This window comes from Epinephelus moara, chromosome 13, assembly GCF_006386435.1.
Source record: "Epinephelus moara isolate mb chromosome 13, YSFRI_EMoa_1.0, whole genome shotgun sequence".
NCBI classification, from domain to species: Eukaryota; Metazoa; Chordata; class Actinopteri; order Perciformes; family Serranidae; genus Epinephelus; species Epinephelus moara.
The window spans coordinates 16,495,678-16,515,405 of NC_065518.1; the positions used below are offsets into that span (position 1 = coordinate 16,495,678).

A 19,728-nucleotide genomic window follows, 5' to 3' on the forward strand; every position below is an offset into this window, starting at 1 on the left:
AGTGTCCTCTTTTTTGGAAATCAAAATATGGTCACCCTACCTGTACCCGCCTGCAATCGTTAATAAAAGTTCCACAACCCAACCCACACCCATGATTAAACACACACATGCTACGGTCACTCACATTAAGCTAGGTTCTCTGTTCTTGAATTACAAATCCAGCGGAGGAAAAGTCTCTTTCACTGACTGTGCTCCAGGATGGCGAAAACAATCCACGCAATCACTGCAAGGTTAGGAAACATTTAAGCCTGCTCCTTCCACAACCATAAAGCTCTGCTCTGCTTCCACAACATTGGGCCCATAGAGCAAGTGCACTAGAGACTTCTGCCGGCTTCTAGTTTAGCACTTTGCTACCTTTAATGAGCATAAAATGATTTAAATGTGGACTTTCTAGACTTTCCCAATGTCATCGGACCAAATGGATTACATCCCTATAGTGAAACGAGTAATTTCGTGGAGGTTGTGACTCTCACAAAAATGTTTCCACTAAGTTACAGACATTTCTTTCACAATTTAACTCTATGGGAAAAGTCTTTTTGGGCCCAAAGGCGTCATGTGACAGACTTTGAAGTTTTAATTTCAGTGTTTACCCCCACGAAAACTGTCTTCAAACCCCAGCACACTTCCTGGGGGCCTGCCTAGAGCCAGGGAAGCTTTGAGCTGAGAGGGAGATCTGAGCACTGGTAAGATGGAGGGAAGTTTACCAGTACTCATTTACACATACTACCCACATTGTTACGATACAAAGCTGGTTGAACTTGGGCAAAGTATCCCTTTAAGCAGTGGTGTAGTGGTAGTTGATGAGGTGGATGTATTCCTAGGTAGATGGTTAGGTTACAGAGAGGGAAGTGGGTATATTCTCCTCTATATTTCAATGGCTTTTTGGCTGATAGGTGTGTATACTATCACATGTAAGGATTTGCTGCTTTTCTCACATCATTTATATCATTGTTACATAAAGAACTTTGGGTTTTTGAATATTGGTCAGACAAATCAAGCAATTTGAAAAGGTCACCTTTGGCTTTGGGAAATTTTGACTAACATTTTTTTAGTTTTGTGACATTTTTAGACTGAATGATTAATGGTTTAACCCAAAAAATAAGCAGGTCAGATTAAAAAAAAAAATACACCCAAGTTGCAGTGATAAATACCCTCACATGGACCTGACCTGCTTCCTGTTTACACCTCCAAAAACAAAAGCTCTGCTACTGCTGTCAGGCCTGACTTGCATGTGTCTTTATGGGAATCAATGTATTACACCTCCCCTCTGTTTGCCAAACCTCCTGCTGCCTTTTTTCCATCCCCCCTACTTACAGATGGCACTGTTCACTGACACCATACACACACCTGTTCTAATAATGCACACACATGAACCTCCCCAAAAAAACATTCACACATATGCACCACACAGTGACTGATGGCTTCAGATGAACATATGGTAAAACATCAACACATTCAGGATCACATGCACAATATTTATCATTCAGATTTTGTTCCAGCGCTCTCAGCAGGAGCCGGTGTTTTCACACTGACATGGTTTCTCTTTCTCTCTTGCACATCTAGATGTACAAAATGTAGGAGTAAGAAACTCAACAATCAGAGTTAATGTGTTCACAGCCTGCTCACTGTGTCTCATTCCCTCTGCTTTTGGCACAGGCACACACCCTCCACTGTTCTCCCATGCTACCTCTACCACAAGGCGAATTACCATTTAAAAGTGTTTATTAATTCTCACTGAGATCATATTTGTGTCCTCACAAGAGGACCAAAAACTCACGAACTCACGATTTGAAAGAAATATCACACTGTACATAAGAGAAACTTCAAAGTAGCACAGTAAACACGGTATAATCAAGATCCTGCATCTTAGATCTAATAAACTTTTTCACCTTTCGAGTCACTTTTCACTGACTCCACGCAAATAAAAAGCTGGCACATTTGCCTAATTTATTTGTAACCTTAGGGACCGGTAATGGCGTGCAGTACGACTGTAAACAGTTGGCGCACATTCAGAACAAACTTGTGTTGATGTCACATATTAAAAATGTAGGCAACCTGTGTATTCTCTGATGCAAAACAAAAACATGTAGCAGTTAGAATACAAATCAGATCTGTGTCTGTAAGGGACTGTTTTGTTTTGCCTGGGTCTTTCTGACAGCTCACTGGACTGTGTCTTGTGATTCCATCAGTGACTTTGGAAAACCTTTTATCTCGCAGGCCTGCCACCAGTGTTAAACAGATACAATGCAGTTTGCATGAGAATGAGATCCAAAGCATGCACACTCGAGATTAAATGTGTGAGTTTATTTGTTTGCTTGCATGGGCTTTTCCTCACGCCTCACTGTCTGGATTGTGTCTTACAGACTGTATATCTGTGCATGTTGCATCATGATAATATGGTCTCACATACACCAGTCAGCTTTCCTTAAACAGCCATTTTCCAAAAGTCTAGGCATCAGCCTTTATGACACACAGTTTCCCTGGACTGTCCTCAGATGGTACATTTCATTTCATAAAATTGCCTCCTCATATAACACAATGATATCATAATATCAATTCTGAGTGAAGCTACTGCTGCTGATAGTAACATTATACCAAAGAGGAAAATGATTGGAAGGCAGAGATGCCCCCAAAACGGTTCAGTCTTTTTTGTTTTGGCACCAGTTGCTTTATATTAAATTCATCATCACAACAGGGATAAATAATAGAGATGGAGTGTACAATAATATCTGAAAAGATAAGAGGAAGATGAAGAGAAAAAGACAAGTAAAGACAAGAGTAAAGCAGTTTGACATATATTCAAATGTTTGAGCCTACGCAGTAATTAAGATATATGTATTTTTTGGGGGACACATTGCCCCCCACATTTTTCAAATATGCTCAAAATGTCTCCCCAGTTATGACCACTTACTACAGGTTCTAGTATTATGGTGTACTGCAGTTCTGTGTGTGGTTTGTGCCAGTGGCGTTGCCGTACCCCAGCAGAAGCTTAACTGCTGTAGGTACAGTCAACGTCAAACACTGTACTGTCTCTGTTTTTCATTATAGAAATAGAATGTAATGTGAGTGTTATGTAGGCTTTATCACCATCAACTGTTATAGTTTTTGTTAAGTATTACAATGTCATAAAAATGCAATAATAAAGGTCACAAAAAGTCATAGTATATTATGTTATAAAAAGTCATAGTGTAGTATGTTATTAAAAAAGTCATAGTATAGTATGTCATAAAAAAGTCATAGTATAGTATGTCATAAAAAAGTCATAGTATAGTGTGTCATAAAAAAGTCATGTATAGTATTTTTTTTTTTAAAAACGTCATAGTGTAGTATGTTATACAAAAGTCATAGTATGTCATAAAAAAGTCATAGTAGGCTATAGTATATCATAATAAAGTCATAGTATGTCATAAAATCTCATGGTATAATATGTCATAAAAAGTCATAGTATATTATGTAATAAAAAAAAAAGTTATGGTATAGTATATCATAAAAAAGTCATAATATCGTGGGGTAATTCCGGGTAATTCCCCCCAGACCCCGCTCATGAGTTAGGTCGCAGAAGGTGTGGATTTAAAATGGTGCCCCCAATGTGAAATAGGTGATTATGGCCCTGTTTTCGCACGTTCCTAATCGCCAACGTTACATTAAACTGCAGGTAACCATAGTAACAGCTCTTTATCTGAATGCCAGTTAGCTAGTTTAGCTAACTTTCGATTGTTAAAAAATAACCTTGCTTAAAAAATAAGGCTAAAGTAAACTCTTTACTAAAGAAATAAGCAATTGGAAACAAAAATGCCCTTTTGTGAAGAGTGCATTAAGGTAACACAATATAATACTGTGTAGGGAACTGCCCTGTGGGATTTATATGTAACGTTAGCTAACGAGTGTTAAAATTAGCCAAGTCATTAGCCTTCACAAAGCAGCTATTTATTAATAGGAATGAAAAGAGTATGCGTCTGGAGAGTCTTTAAAGTCCGGGTAAAGCAAAAAAACTGTATGTTATGAGTTTGTCACTCCACAGAAAATGCAATAAACAACCCACTGCACAGCGAGAGCACCTCGTTAGCAGCTAACGTTAGCACTAAGCAAACTACGGCAGCAGTGCAGCAACTGCTAAGGCGAATAGACTGGACGGTATGTTCATAACAGCTATTTTGCATGGGTTTATATGATTGTGGCAACTAACTGAGTTGTTTTAAGAGCTAAGAGAGCTTGTTGACAGCATGGACGGATTGTGACACTGTAAGCCTCAGGACACAGACATGTAAAAGACCCCACCATACACCTGTTGGTGATCGTCATTCTGAGGCTCTTTTTGGTCATTTTGAGTTATTTTGTAGTGGTTTGAAGTGTCATTGCGGCCATTTAGTGTCTCTTTATAGTGTTTTTGTCTCTTGCTAGTTTTTCTGAATCTCTTTGAGGTTGTTTTACATCTCTTTTTAATTTGTTTGGACTCTTATTGTGCTCATTTTGAGTCTATTTGTGGACATTTTGTCTCCTTGTAGTATTTTTAAAACTGTTTTTTTTTTTTTTTTTTACATCTCCTTGTAATTGTTTTGAGTCTCTTTGTGGTCATTTTGTGTCTCTAGTATGTTTGTCTCTTAGCTAGTCTTTCTGGGTCTCTTTGTGGTTGTTTTGTGTCTCTTTGTAGTCTTTCTGAATCTATGTTGTTGGTTGATGTCTCTATGTATTTGTTTGGACTCTCTTTTTGGTCTTTTTGTGTCTCTTTGTGGTCATTTTATCTCATTGTAGTCTTTTTGAATCTCTTTGTGGTTGTTTTACATCTCTTTGTAGTTGTTTTGAGTCTCTTTGCGATCATTTTGAGTCTCTTTTTGGTCATTTTGCATTTCTTTTTAGTTTGGAGTCTCTTTGTGGTCATTTTGTGTCTCTCTGAAGTCATTTTGTCTCTTTTCATAGTCTCCTGGTTGTTTTACATCTCTTTGTAGTAGTTTGAGTCTCTTTGTGGTCATTTTGGGTTTCTCATCGGTCATTTTGCATCTCTTTGTAGCTATTTGTGCATCTCTTTTGTATCTCTTTGTGTTTTTTTGATTGACTTTCCAACAAAAATGTTAAAAAAAACAACACTTCAAACAGAGGCCCTATTCCAGGGCTCCTAAGTTTGGAGTCTCTGTGATCATTTTGTGTCTCTTTGCAGTCTTTCTGAATCCCTTTGTGGCTGTTTAACGTCTCTTTGTAGTTGTTTTTGAGTCTCTTTGTGGTCATTATGCATCTCTTTGTAGCAATTTGTGAGTCTTTTTGTTGCTGTTTGTGTCACCTTTGCATCTCTCTGTGGTCCTTTGATTGGCTCGCCAACAAAAAAATGTTTAAAAAAACAAAAACAAAAAAAACACTTCAGACAGAGGCTCTGGTCCAGGGGCCCCCTGACCCCTTGGTGCTTGATAGGTGCACTTAGTAATCCATCCCGGGTTGAACGTAACTAAACAATGAGAGTTACAATGTGTTCACAGCCTGTTCTCTGTCTCTTATTTCCTCTCCTTTTCACACTTGCACACATCCTCAAATGTCCCCTTGTGCTACCTCTACCACCAGGCGAATTACCTTTGTAAAGTTTAGTTGTTATTAGTCTCTTTGAGGTCATTTTGCATCTCTTTATGGTCATTTTTCATCTCTTAGTAGCCGTTGTGAGTCTCCTTGTAGCTGTTTGTGTTCCTTTGATTGACTCTCCAAAGAAAAATGTTTAAAAAAAACCCACTTCAAACAGAGGCTCTGGTCCAGGGCCCTTCTGACTCCTTGGACCTGATAGGTGCACTTAATAATCCATCACTGGTTGAATGTAGTGAACTTGCCACTCACACAGGGGATGAGACAACTTTTAGGGGGCAAAAACATTGACAAACTGGTCAACTGTCTAACCCTACCATGCAGTAGTGTATAGTTACCAGTCTTTTAACATGTATTTTCTTATGTTTTGGAAGACCTCCTTTACTTAACCAGGACTATACACCCTCTATCCTCATGCTGATTTACACATTTTCTCTCCCTCTCCATCTGTCACTTTCACCTCTGTTTGGCTTCATCCCTCTGGATCCCTCTGTCTCTCCATGTATTGTGTGTCTGTCACTCTGTGGTGCCCCCAATTTTCTTCTGCTTTTGAATAATCTCTTCTGTTCCCCTTGTCTTTCCTACTGCAGTGCAAATATTGAAGCCCTCCATCCACTCCAATCTTGAATACTTAATGTTTCACAAGTGCAGTTTTAAAGCACTCGTACTCAACTTTTCTGCACGTTAATACTTCACTACAATCCAGAGGAGAATGCTGTCCTTCATGTAACATATATAATTTATTATCAGGTTAAAATATAAGATTAAGTAACCCACAAATATATAAAGAAGTTAGGATTATCTCCACCTCAGTCAGCTACAATTTAAAGATGCTGATTACACAATAATTTGTCAGTAATGAAAATAAATTGTGTTAAAACAACACTGAAAATGGCTATTTTTTCTGCCTAATGAGAACCTTTAATTTTGATATTTGGGGTATCTTTTGCTGATGATACTGCTTCGATTTTAACTTCAACTTGTAATAGTATTTTGTAAGAGTATTTTCACATCGTGGTTTGCTATTCTTTAAGTTAAGTAATGGATCAAAAATACTTCTTCCGCCACTGCCATCCTCCCACTCCGACTATATTTTTCCCATTCTGTTTTCATTCTTTTTGTCTGTCTCCCCCTCCATCTTTCTCTCACTTTGTCTCTCTGTCTGTTTCTTTCTTTCTGTCGGTCTCTCAGTAGCAGTTAGCTAACAATGTCTTCCTCTGCCTCCACACCACAGCCAGCCAGATCTTCTCTGACTAGGTCTCTATTTGTAGCCCATCAGCCTGCCAGGCAAAGAAAGAAAAGGGGGAAGCTATACTTTTACTTGACATGTATCTTTAGATAGGAGCCCAGTCATAAAACAGAGAGATACAGAAGTGGGGAGGAATTGATTTTTAAGTACATAGATATAATTTACAAGTGGGAATCTGTTAACTGATTTCATAAGCGCACCTTGTGCACCTTCCTTTAGGGCCGCAGAGGTTGCATATTTTTTAAATGGTTTACCACACACTACATCGCCTCCTCAAAAACAGGTTGAGCTCGAGTTTTTCTTTGCCTGAAGGCTCCTTACCAAAACACAAACACTCTGAGTTGTTGTTTTGTCTGTTCTGGCAGATTTGATGCTGTCAGCCCATGAGTGTATCAGCTACTGTATAACTAGGCACGCTGACAAGTAGCTCAGTCGGCTTGATTTTAAGCACTTTCCCAGAGGAGAGCCACTATTGCCTCTTTTCACTTTAATGCACTTGTCAGAGGGCTATGAATCTGGAGGCATTTTTCAAGTTACGATTCAAATACTCTTTTGGCTGACTGTGAAACACAAAGCTCGTAGTTTGTGTTCATGACCTGCGCGCTCACATCTTACTTACCCTCAGTTTATCGTGTTTTCTATTTCTTATTTTTGCCCTCTGCACACTCACACACAAACACTTTGAGACAGCGAATGTTTATCTGTAGTCTCTCGCTGTAACACAATTTGAAAGAGAAATTGTTGAAACTGGATATTGCCAAGTGTTGTAGGTGTACAGTAGTGATCCTACAATCATATAAAAAGTACAGAGCAAAGCAGAGTCATTTGAGTCATATTTGCTTACTTGTGGACCTGTGGTAATTTTACAGTTTTATTGTGCACTCCTGCTGCATTGTTGGAAAAAAGGTGAAGCATTTTGGGTGTAAATTAAAGCCTGAGATGCCTTTGTAATGGATTCTGTGCTTGAGGCAGTGCTTGAGTCACATGCTGTGTGCATCCTCTTTCCCACCAAGGACGGGCTTTTATGCCCAAAGCATCCTGGGAGATGTAGTTGAAACAGTAAGCTCTGAGCTACAGCGTGAGTTAATGAAGTGCGAAGACCAGCTGTAGCTGTGTGACATGCTTGTCCCATGTGTCCCCGCAGTGCTGGGCTTTTCTTTTCTAATCATTGGGATGTGCTCGGCTGACCGCCTCGAGTGCCAAAGGTCGGGTGGGCGCACTGACCTCTGTGTCGTAAGGCAAATTAAAAAAAAAAAAAAAAAAGCAGTCCAGCTTTTGCTGACATTGCTTGAATGATCTTTACAGTGGTTACAGCTGTTGATGACAGTCAGCAAGGTCTCTCTGCTAGATTTTCCACTGGTGTTACAACTGACTTACGGAAAGATACAGTGTGTATTTATGGGAACGCCCGCAAAACGTCATGTCCTTCTCCGACAAGGGGGTAAAGCCATGCTAAAGAGTTGCTGTGTGGCTCTCTGTATGTCAAATAAACTGAAACATCTAACATCCCAATGATTATTAGGAACAACCTTTTTTGAAACCGGTCCAGTATTGAGTGAAAGCAACGGGCAGGCTGCAGTGTAAACACTCCGGACATCTTCACTCGGTCAATTTGCGTCCACTTAAAGGGCTTGTTTTTGACATTACAAAAAAAAAAATTTGTACAAAAGGCATGCACATCCCAACGTCCAATGGAGTGGGTGCTAGACCAAAGAAACATCTGGCAAAGTGAAAAACAAAAACAAATAAGTCTGCACACCAAGAAGCAGACTCCATTTAAATATACAGTCATTCCTTCATTCGTACAGTAGTGTGTCCTTGTTCTTCGATACTTCTCTCATTTTTAAATACAAGAAAAGGTTGTCCATTGCCTCCGAACAAAATGTTAGTCTGTTCCCTTCAAATGAGCCTCAGAGCCCCTACAAGGAAATCTCCAGCTAAGACTTAATTTACCAGCCTCCTTGTTGCTTGTCTCACCTGTTTGTGAAGTGGCCACATTGTTCTTGGATGAATTACTGCTCATTTATCTCTCCTTTCTGTTTCCCTCTCACCACTGTCAAGCAGGTAATATCTTCTCCTCCCGTCTCCTAAACCTGGTTAAGGCTATTATGTGCCAAGTGCATGGCCCCATTTGGAGAGCTGCACTCTTATTATGTGCCAAATGGGTTCCCCGACTCATCAGTAATAGCAATTTATGCTCTCTGAGATTGGATTTTCTCAATAAAAAAATTAAATGAGTGGAATGAATAAGCGTTGCTCTCAGAAGTAACAGCAGCTGATGGCCACTGTACTGTGACACCTGAGACTTAAAACACTAATGGCATTTGGAGGGAGGAAGTCAAGCCAAGGCCAAGTCATGTATGAGATTAACAGGCGTCATTGTAAGTAATACGTTTCCCCCTCACTGACCACAATCCGCTCTCTATGACTTTGTGTTATTACTGCATGGCCATTTAAAAGGTTTATCACTGTCAATAAGGAGGCTGTCAAGAACAGATAACCAGCAGCATTACCATATCTGTTTCACTTGAGTTGCCTAGCGTACTGAATCATCAGCGGTCAGAGCACAAGAGTGACTGCTGACATTTATATTGTCTGTTTCTGCAAAATCTTTGCACGGCAGTGTCCATCTGATTACCATTTATTTTCACAGCACTCCACCTCATGACCATCTGGTTATCACGTTATTCATTTATGCAGCTTCTTCGATGTGCTTTGTTTGTTGTGTATATTTATCAACATATGCTTGAAATTCAAGAGGTTATTGAGGGTGAGTGTGTGTTTATGTATGCATATGCATATGGCTGTGTGTGTTATCTTCCCGAGATAATTTTGCACGTCTGCCTGTTCTCTTACAGGGCATTATTGACAAGCCTTCGATACCAGAGTACAAGGTGGCAGCAGTCCAGAAGTCGCGCTTCATTCTGCTCCACTACAGCGTGTCCAAAGCCCTGTGGGACTGGCTCATTCTGCTGGCCACCTTCTATGTGGCTGTCACCGTGCCCTACAATGTCAGCTTTACGCCGTATGATGACCACGTCACAGCTGCGCGCTCCACCATCGTCAGTGACATCGTGGTGGAAATGCTCTTCATTATAGGTGAGAGCTGAAAAGAAGACTGTACAGATTCTTACCTGAAGTTCTTGTGCTGTGGCTCAACTAAGCACTAGGTTCAAAAGAATATTCTCTCTCAGAACTCTCAACATCTGAATCATGGTAATATTTTAGCGCTTTGAAATTATTTTGAATCATGCAGCAAAGTGACATTTTTATCCAATATCTGACCATTTTCTCGCCATGAATGGCAACAGGGCAGCAAGAGCCACCGAGTCATCTTTTCCCTTGAAAATACTTCCAGTTCCAGGGAACCTGGGTGTTGACTTCTCCCAGTTGGTAATGCATGGTTAACCTCCAAAGGAAGGCACCCATGTCAAGAAAGAAGGGTTGTCCTCCAATAGAAACTCTTTTTCCACCAACATAGAACAGGTTTCATTCTGGTTTGCGCACCTAGTTTCCTTCGTTTTAAGCATTTCAACCAGAAATAAATTGGTTTTGAGCCCAAAAAGTTGGTTTCCAGCCAAAAAATAGGAGGTTTTCCATGACCTGAATTGAGAACTGTGATAACATCAGTGGCTGTGCCATATTCTGAAGATTGGAAAGAAAGGATGGAGTCTTTCACATAAAATTCCTCTGTGTCTTCTCATCATTAATAGTTGGTCCATGCTTGTTTTTTGGATAGCTCACGTGAAATCAATGGGATCCGCCGTCTTGCCACTACTGTTCATTTGGGTTGTGCATTGTGCAGCGCCCTCCATTGATAGCACATCCTCAATTACAATGGTACTGCTCAAAACTGGTGGAAATGCTGGCTGGTTCATTAGATAGCACCAAGGCTCTGTGAATCCTGGACAGAACCGATTTAAAAAAACAGAGCTATTATGGTGCAAAGGGGGTATTACTGTAAATTAACCGTGATTAAATTTGGAGTTCATGACTGAATCGCTCAGTTTGGCACAAAGAGGGGGTCACCATCCATGCTTGGGGGAAACTATTTTACTTGGTCACTACCCAGACTTTGTTTGTTTATTGTAAAGTTGTGTAATTGAAAGATAGCAAGTTAGAAAAACGAAAACTGCTTCATACAGCACTCTAAATAAGGCATGCAAGCCAAAATCATTCAGGGAATAAAGCATATTGGACAGGAGGTTTCCACTGTCTTTAATTTTGATGATTTTTGGCCTGCACATTGCTGTGTGTGCTGTCAAAAAATAATCGAAAATCTTTATTTAATTTTGCCAAAAATCATTCCCAGCATCTTACCTTCTTTTAGCTTCTCATATCCGAAATTTGTATTGAGTGATGAGCCAACATCTCTGCAAATATCGACAGCTTGGATGACAGATGAGGTTTTCTACATCAGACCACACACCCAGAGGTCTGCCTGTTATGTGCTTGCTACATTTCTGATGCTAAGATGAAGATGATCCACCTGGCAAACTCGCTGATCCATATGGACGCCTTAAAACAATGACACATTCCAGCTGTTTCACTTTTTCATACATGGTCCATTTCTTTTCATTTATACAGTTATCATTTGAGATTTCCATGGCTAAAATTGGTACACTACCAAATCCATATTGAGAGGTGTGAATAACAAACATGGCGTGGTCTAAAGTATCACATACATGTAAACTACTGGGATTGAATCTGAGCTTGTGACCTTTCACACTTTACTTTTTCCTCATTGTCTGTTCTCAGGTTTATTTTGTGGCTGAATATAATTTGTAGCTTCTTAAAGTATGAATGAGGATAGTGATAGTGAGATACTAATCCACACCCCTGCAATTGTGTGACATCTTCCAGTTTGAATAATATGAATATGACTATACGTGTACTCTATGGGGGTAAAATTCACTGTCAACCTTTGTATTTTCAGACATTATCCTGAATTTCCGCACTACCTATGTGAGCCAGTCAGGGCAGGTGGTGTATGAGGCGCGCTCCATTTGCATTCATTACGCCACCACCTGGTTCTTTGTGGACTTGGTGGCTGCCCTGCCCTTCGACCTGCTGTATGCCTTCAACATCACAGTGGTGAGTACAACTGGAAAATAATATATTCAGCCTTCTCTTTTTCACTGCCCTCTGTGACTGCTGACACAAGCAGCAAATGGATTACTTCTAATTATTTCCCCCCTGAAATGTTTAGCCTTTGGAAATAGACTACCTTGCATTCCACACGGCTGCTGTTGTTACTTCCTGCCCGCCCGCTTGTGTGACGAGTTCTCCCTAAATAGTGAATTTTGCACAGGATAAGCACATTTGTTTGAGCAAAGAAGTCGCTGCTTGTCCAAGCTGTTATAGTCAGCTGTGTATATGCAGTAAATGTATTTCCAGGAAGAGGGATTCACTTGCTTTCTTCTTTTCTCTGTCACTGTGCCCCCCCCCCCTTACTTTTCAATGCTCTTCAGACCTCTTTGGTCCATCTGCTGAAAACGGTACGCCTGCTGCGCCTCCTTCGTCTGCTTCAGAAGCTGGACCGCTACTCCCAGTATAGTGCCATGGTGCTGACCTTACTGATGTCTGTGTTTGCCCTGCTGGCACACTGGATGGCCTGCATCTGGTACATGATTGGGCGCAAAGAGATAGAGACCAATGAGGCCTGGGACATTGGTGAGTCTGACTGAGGCCTTGCTGAAGAGGAAGTGTGATGGTCAGGTTTGTTGTTTGATTCCATAAGGGTAAAGGATAAATGAAGTAATAGTTCCAACTGATTTTTACCATGTGCCATCATTTATTCACTGCCCTCTGATATTTTATTGAAGTGCTCATTTCACAACTTAAGCACAATGCTGACTATGCAGACTTGCCTCAGCCCCTGTCTACACTTACACAGATATTTTTGAAAATGGATATTTTCCCTATGTTTTGTCCTCTTATCCACACGCAAACAGAGTTTTAGGTCGCTTTCTGAGGTGCAGTTTTTCAAAATGTAAAATGGAGCATTTGGGAAAAGATGAAGTCATCTCCTCAATTGGTGCATACCCGTTGCTGCTTTGTGTAATGAGCATATGCCGGAAACAATTACAACAATGGTCGACTTCCGCTCTGCCAACATTTTGTTAGCACTGTCTGTTCTAATGACGACTTTACAGCTAAACTTAGTATTGCTGCACCATTTCATGGACAAACAGAGGCATCTGCTGCACCCAGTGTTTTTGTTCCACTTCAGCGTCTGCAGTTTTAAGTCCAGCAGAAACAACAGTTTTAGATCAGGCCTGGTTGAATCAGAAGATGGTGGGACACTTTCCAAAGTTGGGCTGTTGTCGATGAGGAGTGGAAGGAAAACTTTCAAATGTCCAGATCACTCTTATGTTCTAGAGATTTCCTTCATCCTTGAATTAAATGTAACTCAGAAAAGTGACGTGACCTCCAGTAGGTGTTTTAAAAAAGGTCAATTTAGGTCATGTTTACATGAAAACCATCTGCTGAAAATGGAATTGTTTCTCATTTTTATTTTGAAAAAAGTTCTGCATTCAGAAGACAACGTTTTGATAACAATCGCTGTGCACACGGATCCACAAAAATGACCAAAAACGCTGTAGTATACATGCCAGGCCAGTAGTTGGCGGTGTGACTTTGTAATGAAACAACACGGCGGTGATGTATAAACAAACAAAATGGCAACCACATGAACATTTGTCTGGACGGACGATGAGGTGGAGTTGCTACAGTGAATCTACACTTTGCTGGAGAAGTGTTGATAAATTCAGTAGGGTGAGCAGCACAAACAGAATTCGGGAGTCCACCATTGTTGTTGTGATGGTCGACTTTCTCATCAAGTGACTGGAACCGTAATGCGCATGCGCGAAAAGTCTCCGTTTTCAGAGGAATTGGAACTGAGGACTGGTTTTCAAAACGTTGCGTTTTCAGGCACCCAAAATGCCGTTGTCGTGTAAACGATCAGCCAAAACTCAACGAAAGTTTACTTGTCGTATGAGCAGGGCCTTAGTCTGCATACTTTACAGTAGACTGCCAAAAAACAGCTAACGTCAGCAAGCATTTAGGGTCTTTTTTGCATTGTAGTTTGGAAAGAATTCATTTGTAAAACAGAAAATATCCATATAGGTGTAGACAGGGCCTCAGATACCATAGGTGCTGTGTAAGTCAGTTGTTTTCTTGTTGAAATAGGCAGAAATTCCATCACATAAGACCAAAGACTGGATTTTGCTTGTGTTGTGTCCCCACTCAGCTATAAATAGTCATGGCTCACCTATTGGGATGTCTAGCTCTGCTCAGTGGTGAGCTGGTGGCAAACACCATACTCTGGCACTCTAATGAGGACTGTCTGAAACCAGATCAAAAGCTGATATAAAAAATTGCTGGTGGGAAGCAGGGCTGTAGTGTCTTGTTTGTGTCACTGTTTGAAAATGGCTCAACATGGAGACCAGAGAAAGACCATAATAAAAAACTGACGGGCTTTTCTAGTCTAAAAATTAATCTGAGAAATATTGGAGAGCTTGTCTTATTATTTATCCAATGCCTGCGTCAGATCAGAGAGTGTGATCATGTGTAGGGTTTTATTACAAGCAAAATGTCTACAAGCTCGTTCAGTCCTGCAGCTTTGCCACTAAACATGTTTTTAACCACAATCAGCAACACTTGTACTGTGGCATACAGCAGAAAAATCAAACCCAGTCAGCCACATGTGTGTTTCTATTTGTGTGTATGTCTAATTGTGCACACATTTGTGTCAGTATATTCTGTCCATAGGGAGGTTAGGTCATACCTGCTAATTAACACTTGGCCTTATTTATCCCTGGAGGAGCAAATCTAATTCTGCCCTGTCCCGCATCGACACGCCTGCCTCCTGGCACTGCTGAAAATCTCTGACACACACCACATGCACCTCTGTCTCTCTTAGACCAGGTATTGCAACACCGTTCCTGCCACTGCCGTCCGTCTCAGAGCTGACAGAGGACACACACACACACAACGTTACCATAACCTGTGGACGTTGTTCGCTCATGCTCTACCTCTTCATTCAAGGGTGGCTTCATGAGCTGGGCAAACGTCTGGAGACACCCTACATCAACAGCACGGTGGGCGGCCCGACAGTGCGCAGCTCCTACATCGCTGCCCTTTACTTTACCCTCAGCAGCCTGACCAGTGTGGGCTTCGGCAATGTCTGTGCCAACACCGATGCTGAGAAGATCTTCTCCATCTGCACCATGCTCGTCGGCGGTATGTCTGACACCAGGGTCCTTTCTCCCTCTGGCGTCCTGGCATAACAGTGCCTCTGTTTGGCACACCAGTGCAAGAGATTCAGCAGGAAGTGGGTTGGATGGTTTGGCTAACCTTTAAAACGCAGCTTGTTGCCATTTTTATATACCAAAGAACAGATTATTTTAGCTGAGGTGGCAATTGTTGGTACAACAACCCAATTATTTGATGGGATTTTTTTTTTGTTTTTGCCCAACTGCTTGCTGTAAATTACCATGCCCCCTGTGTGGATCAATAAGGAAGTATACAGTAACAAGAGTAGATGATTGGATACTGGCCAGTATAGAGTTATATCTATATCTTATATCAAGTGTTTGAAAGGAGTCAAAAGTAAAAGCCATCTCCAGATTCATATTTGGTGTTTCGCCTCACTATATTTGTGTTTCTTTTCGATACTGTGTCTCCTCCTCCTACACGCCCATAAATGTCCCAAACACAGAAATTCAGAAAATACAGGCAGAGGTCTGAATCTCTGAAGATAAATACACCGCCACACACTTCTAGTGGGTCATAACTGATGACTAGGGATTACTTCTTGTTTTTTAGGAAAATCTCACATAGTGTGTCTTTAATCCTTTTCAAATTGTGATAGGCTAAAAGAAAAACCCAAGAATAAAATGTCACATGGTATTATTTTTACCTAGAAATACAAATATTCAGCCTTTATATTACCATTTACTGTCTTTAATGCTGTTTGCTTCCATCACACAGCGCTGATGCACGCCCTGGTCTTTGGTAACGTGACGGCCATCATCCAGCGTATGTACTCGCGGCGTTCCCTCTACCACACACGCATGAAGGACCTGAAGGACTTCATCCGTGTCCACCGTCTGCCCCAGCAGATCAAACAGCGCATGCTGGAATACTTCCAGACCACGTGGTCTGTCAACAATGGTATAGATGCCAACGAGGTAGGATTCCCTTTCATTGTTGTTGTCACGTAATACTTTTGTACACGGCGCTGTCTGCCCTCGAGAAACTTCAGGGCGAGGTTTAGATTTGCACTGAAACCTGTTCAGTCATAACCCTTTGCAGCTGTAATTTTTTATGATCTCTCACAACACATGGCCGCCTGTACACCATCAATTGACATCCTATTGAAATTCAAAAGAGGGTAACTGGTGGCAACACAGTCCGTTCCCTAATTACCAATGAGTGTCACACCTCATTACATCTGTCACACATCCCCAGCTCCTGCATGACTTCCCTGATGAGCTGCGGGCCGACATCGCCATGCATCTGAATAAGGACATCCTCCAGCTGCCGGTCTTTAAGGGGGCCAGCCGTGGCTGCCTGCGCTCGCTCTCCCTCCATATTAAAACCTCATTCTGCGTCCCTGGGGAGTACCTCATCCGTCAGGGTGATGCACTGCATGCCAACTACTTTGTCTGCTCCGGGTCCCTTGAGGTGCTGAAAGACAGCATGGTGCTGGCGATATTAGGTTTGTATTGTGGTTGGGACTTTTTTATACTATGCAGAAGATGCTCATGTAACGAAACAAGATTGTGAATATTTACTGTTTTGATTTTAGGAAAAGGGGACCTGATTGGATCTGACCTGCCTGGAACTGACCAGGTGATCAAGACCAATGCTGATGTGAAGGCGCTGACCTACTGTGACCTCCAGTATATCAATGTGCGTGGCCTAAGGGAGGTGCTGGAGCTCTACCCTGAGTACGCCAGCGTGTTCGCCTCCGACATCCACAACAACCTCACCTACAACCTGCGTGAGGGCAGCCAGGACGAGGTACTAAATATACAATCGCACACAGTCATTCAACATGTTGGTCTTGTCAACTGAGGCACTCTCTGCTTTTCACAATGGATTTCAACCTGAGTGATTGTTAAACTTTGGTGAAAAGGAGTCACAAATTAGGCCTTTACTCTTTGATTCTAGAGGGCTGACACCAGTACTTCGTGTATACTGTGTCAAGGCCCAAACGCACTGAAAGCTAGAATTGACGTTCATTAGTTGATGTTCCTATGGCGCACTGCAGGCCTCAGATTTAAAATGCCAGCACCACAGAACCAGCAGTACATTGGGAAAAGGTCGCCATTTATATGTAGGCAGGCACAAGTTTGAAAGAGACTAGCCATCATATTTCATCTCTTTTTTTCTAGTAAAAGTCACAAAATGCTCAGCTAATTTTAACACAAGTTTTTTGCTAAGCTAATGGAACTAACCTCAGCTGTTGTGTACTCTCTCTGCACGTCCACCTCTCTGTCTGTCCGTCTCTGATTCCCTGATTTGGGTCCACATTTGGTGCTCTAAGATTGAAACAAGGTCGGAGTAGGGGCATCAAAGCATCTCACAAGGCTTTTGGTGCCTGTTTGGCCATTTAAAACAATAGGTGTTCTTCAAAATGTGTGCGTCAGATGCGTGGTGGGATTGTGAGACAAGGGGCCCTTAGGCATATTGATGCAAAAGGCTCCTTCCTACATAGGATCAAGACACACATGCTCTGTGCTATTTTTAATTTATGTTATTTTTGTTTGTTTTGCAGTCTTTGTAGTTGGTAGACGTGTTTTTACGGGTTTTGTTTTTCTTTGTGGTAATTTTGTGGGCTCTTGTGGTTGTTTTGTGTCTCTTTGAGGTATATTTGTGTCTTTGTGGGATGCTTTGTGACTCTCAGTTTTTCCTTTGCATCTCTTCATGGAGTTTTTTGCTCTTTGAGGTCATTTTGTCTCTCTTAAAGGTAATTTTTTGTCTCTTTTGGGGTGTATTTAGTGTCTTTTCAGTCATTTTGTGTCCCTTTGAACTTTGCCTATTCAGTAATCCATCCATGGTCAGATGCTTTCAGGGGGTTTGGGTCTTCAGATGGCTTTCTAATGTTCTCCTATTACGCATTTATCTGGTGAACCTGTATTCTTGCAAAAGAAATGGACACAGACATCAACCTCGCACCGCCTTTACCCCTTCATTTGACCATGGTATAGAGCATACAGCACACCAGACAACACATTTGTTCCCCCCTAAGGTGCCTTTGTCACTCTCCTTGAAACTTGTTCTACCACCGCGACCAAAGGGCTGTTGGTGGCTTGATTGTCACACCAATTACCATGCGTGGGTGCCACTGTCAGGCAGCCGTATCGCTTCCCTGTTGCTATCCCAAAGCACAGCAGGATGACATTACACCCAGACACTGACCTCCTCTCAGGGCTGCCTGTTACCCCTCACAGTTATTTAAGAAAGCATTATGTAAGGCAAGATAATCCTCCATCTGTGGAGGAAAAGCACCTGTTGATGTTATATAGTTTTCGGGCATTGTTATATAATCGGTGTAAAGATGCATCTTGAAATGCCCAAAATGTAATAGTTTGGTTAATGACAGAAACAGTGCAACAAAGTTTAGTGACTGTTGTGCATGGCATTTTGCTGAACCGTACGATCAAAACAAATTAATGCCACGATGTCTTTGATGTGTGACTGACAAAGCTGACAAAGCTCCCCAAAGACATTTCCAATCTCATCCTTATTGTCAGTCTCAAACATCTTGTACTTGCTTTAAGCATTCCTCTTGGCTCCCTCAGGCCTATCCCATTGTTTGATGGTTTTGTTACTCATTAGTTTTTCATTTCATTTTTTAAAATCTGTTTGGTTTGGAACGTGGAGAACAGGACATCTGTGCTGGCCGTGTTAATTACTGGATGTCTTTTTGTCAGTCGGGCTGAGTGAATCAGCTTCAACTGTATTAATGAGGGCTTCAAAAACAGAGCGATTATTTCTGTTCTGTGTGTAAGTTTTATAAAGAGATATCACAGATGAAATATGACTTGCTGGAGAAAAGTTATAGTGAGATCTCTGTAATGCCGTATATACATTATTAGAATTTTTACAGTCCTTGATTTGTGATTCAGGCAGGCTTCTCTGTGGCGTGGCTGATCACGAGAACGAGCTCTCTGTCTCACACCATCTGCTCAGAGTTTATGCTCAAGCACAAAGCCAGGGCACCGCCACCCCCCTGACAGGATGAAGGAGTGCTCAGCTACCTGGCCGAGCTGCCAGGTCCCATAGACTCCTGACACATGCACACACAAACAAACACAAACATATACAGCCGTACTGGTCACACACACGTCCTCACAGCGGGTGGTTTGAGGTGAGACTTGTTGTAGGATGGGAGATCCTTTTACACTCGGGAGATACTTGACACTTGTGTGCTGACTGTACAGCAATCAGTCAATTGTGGTGAAATACTGCCAAAGAAACAGATTGTGGGAATGCCTATTACAGTATAACGTATCCAAAAGGGACTACTTTATCTTATCAAAAAGGGAAAAAAAAACACAGACTGCCAGATGGAAAATGAGGGGGATTTTTGTCAACTCTGTAATTTAATTTAAACTTTTACTGCAGTGGTGTCAATTAACTTCTTTCAGTGTGTTTTGGTAGAGAACATAAAAGTTGTATGGCTTTTTTACTCAGCAAACTGCAAACAGAGAGAAAATGTTCGCTTTTTGTTTGTTTGTTCTACAATTTAGTATCAGAAAAACCCTTTGTGCTTCTTTCATGTTGACTTTGTTGAGATTGCATTTCATGATTGTAGGGATTATCTTATTTGAAGCAACTCAAACCTTCACAAGTCAATTAATTTGAAATTGTTTGGTCACCAACGTTCTGATTCCTCAAAAAAA

At 41.3% G+C, this 19,728-nt stretch overlaps 1 protein-coding gene across 1 annotated transcript in view; it reads left to right on the plus strand.

The window, feature by feature from the left end:
- kcnh4b (potassium voltage-gated channel, subfamily H (eag-related), member 4b) overlaps window positions 1-19,728 on the plus strand; it is a 62,963-nt gene that overhangs the window by 29,736 nt on the left and 13,499 nt on the right. Inside the window, exons 5-11 of the mRNA XM_050060648.1 lie at window positions 9,670-9,910; window positions 11,748-11,905; window positions 12,283-12,484; window positions 14,861-15,055; window positions 15,806-16,005; window positions 16,286-16,535; window positions 16,626-16,840. Coding sequence (XP_049916605.1) covers window positions 9,670-9,910; window positions 11,748-11,905; window positions 12,283-12,484; window positions 14,861-15,055; window positions 15,806-16,005; window positions 16,286-16,535; window positions 16,626-16,840 — 1,461 coding nt within the window. The remainder of the gene's footprint in view (window positions 1-9,669; window positions 9,911-11,747; window positions 11,906-12,282; window positions 12,485-14,860; window positions 15,056-15,805; window positions 16,006-16,285; window positions 16,536-16,625; window positions 16,841-19,728) is intronic.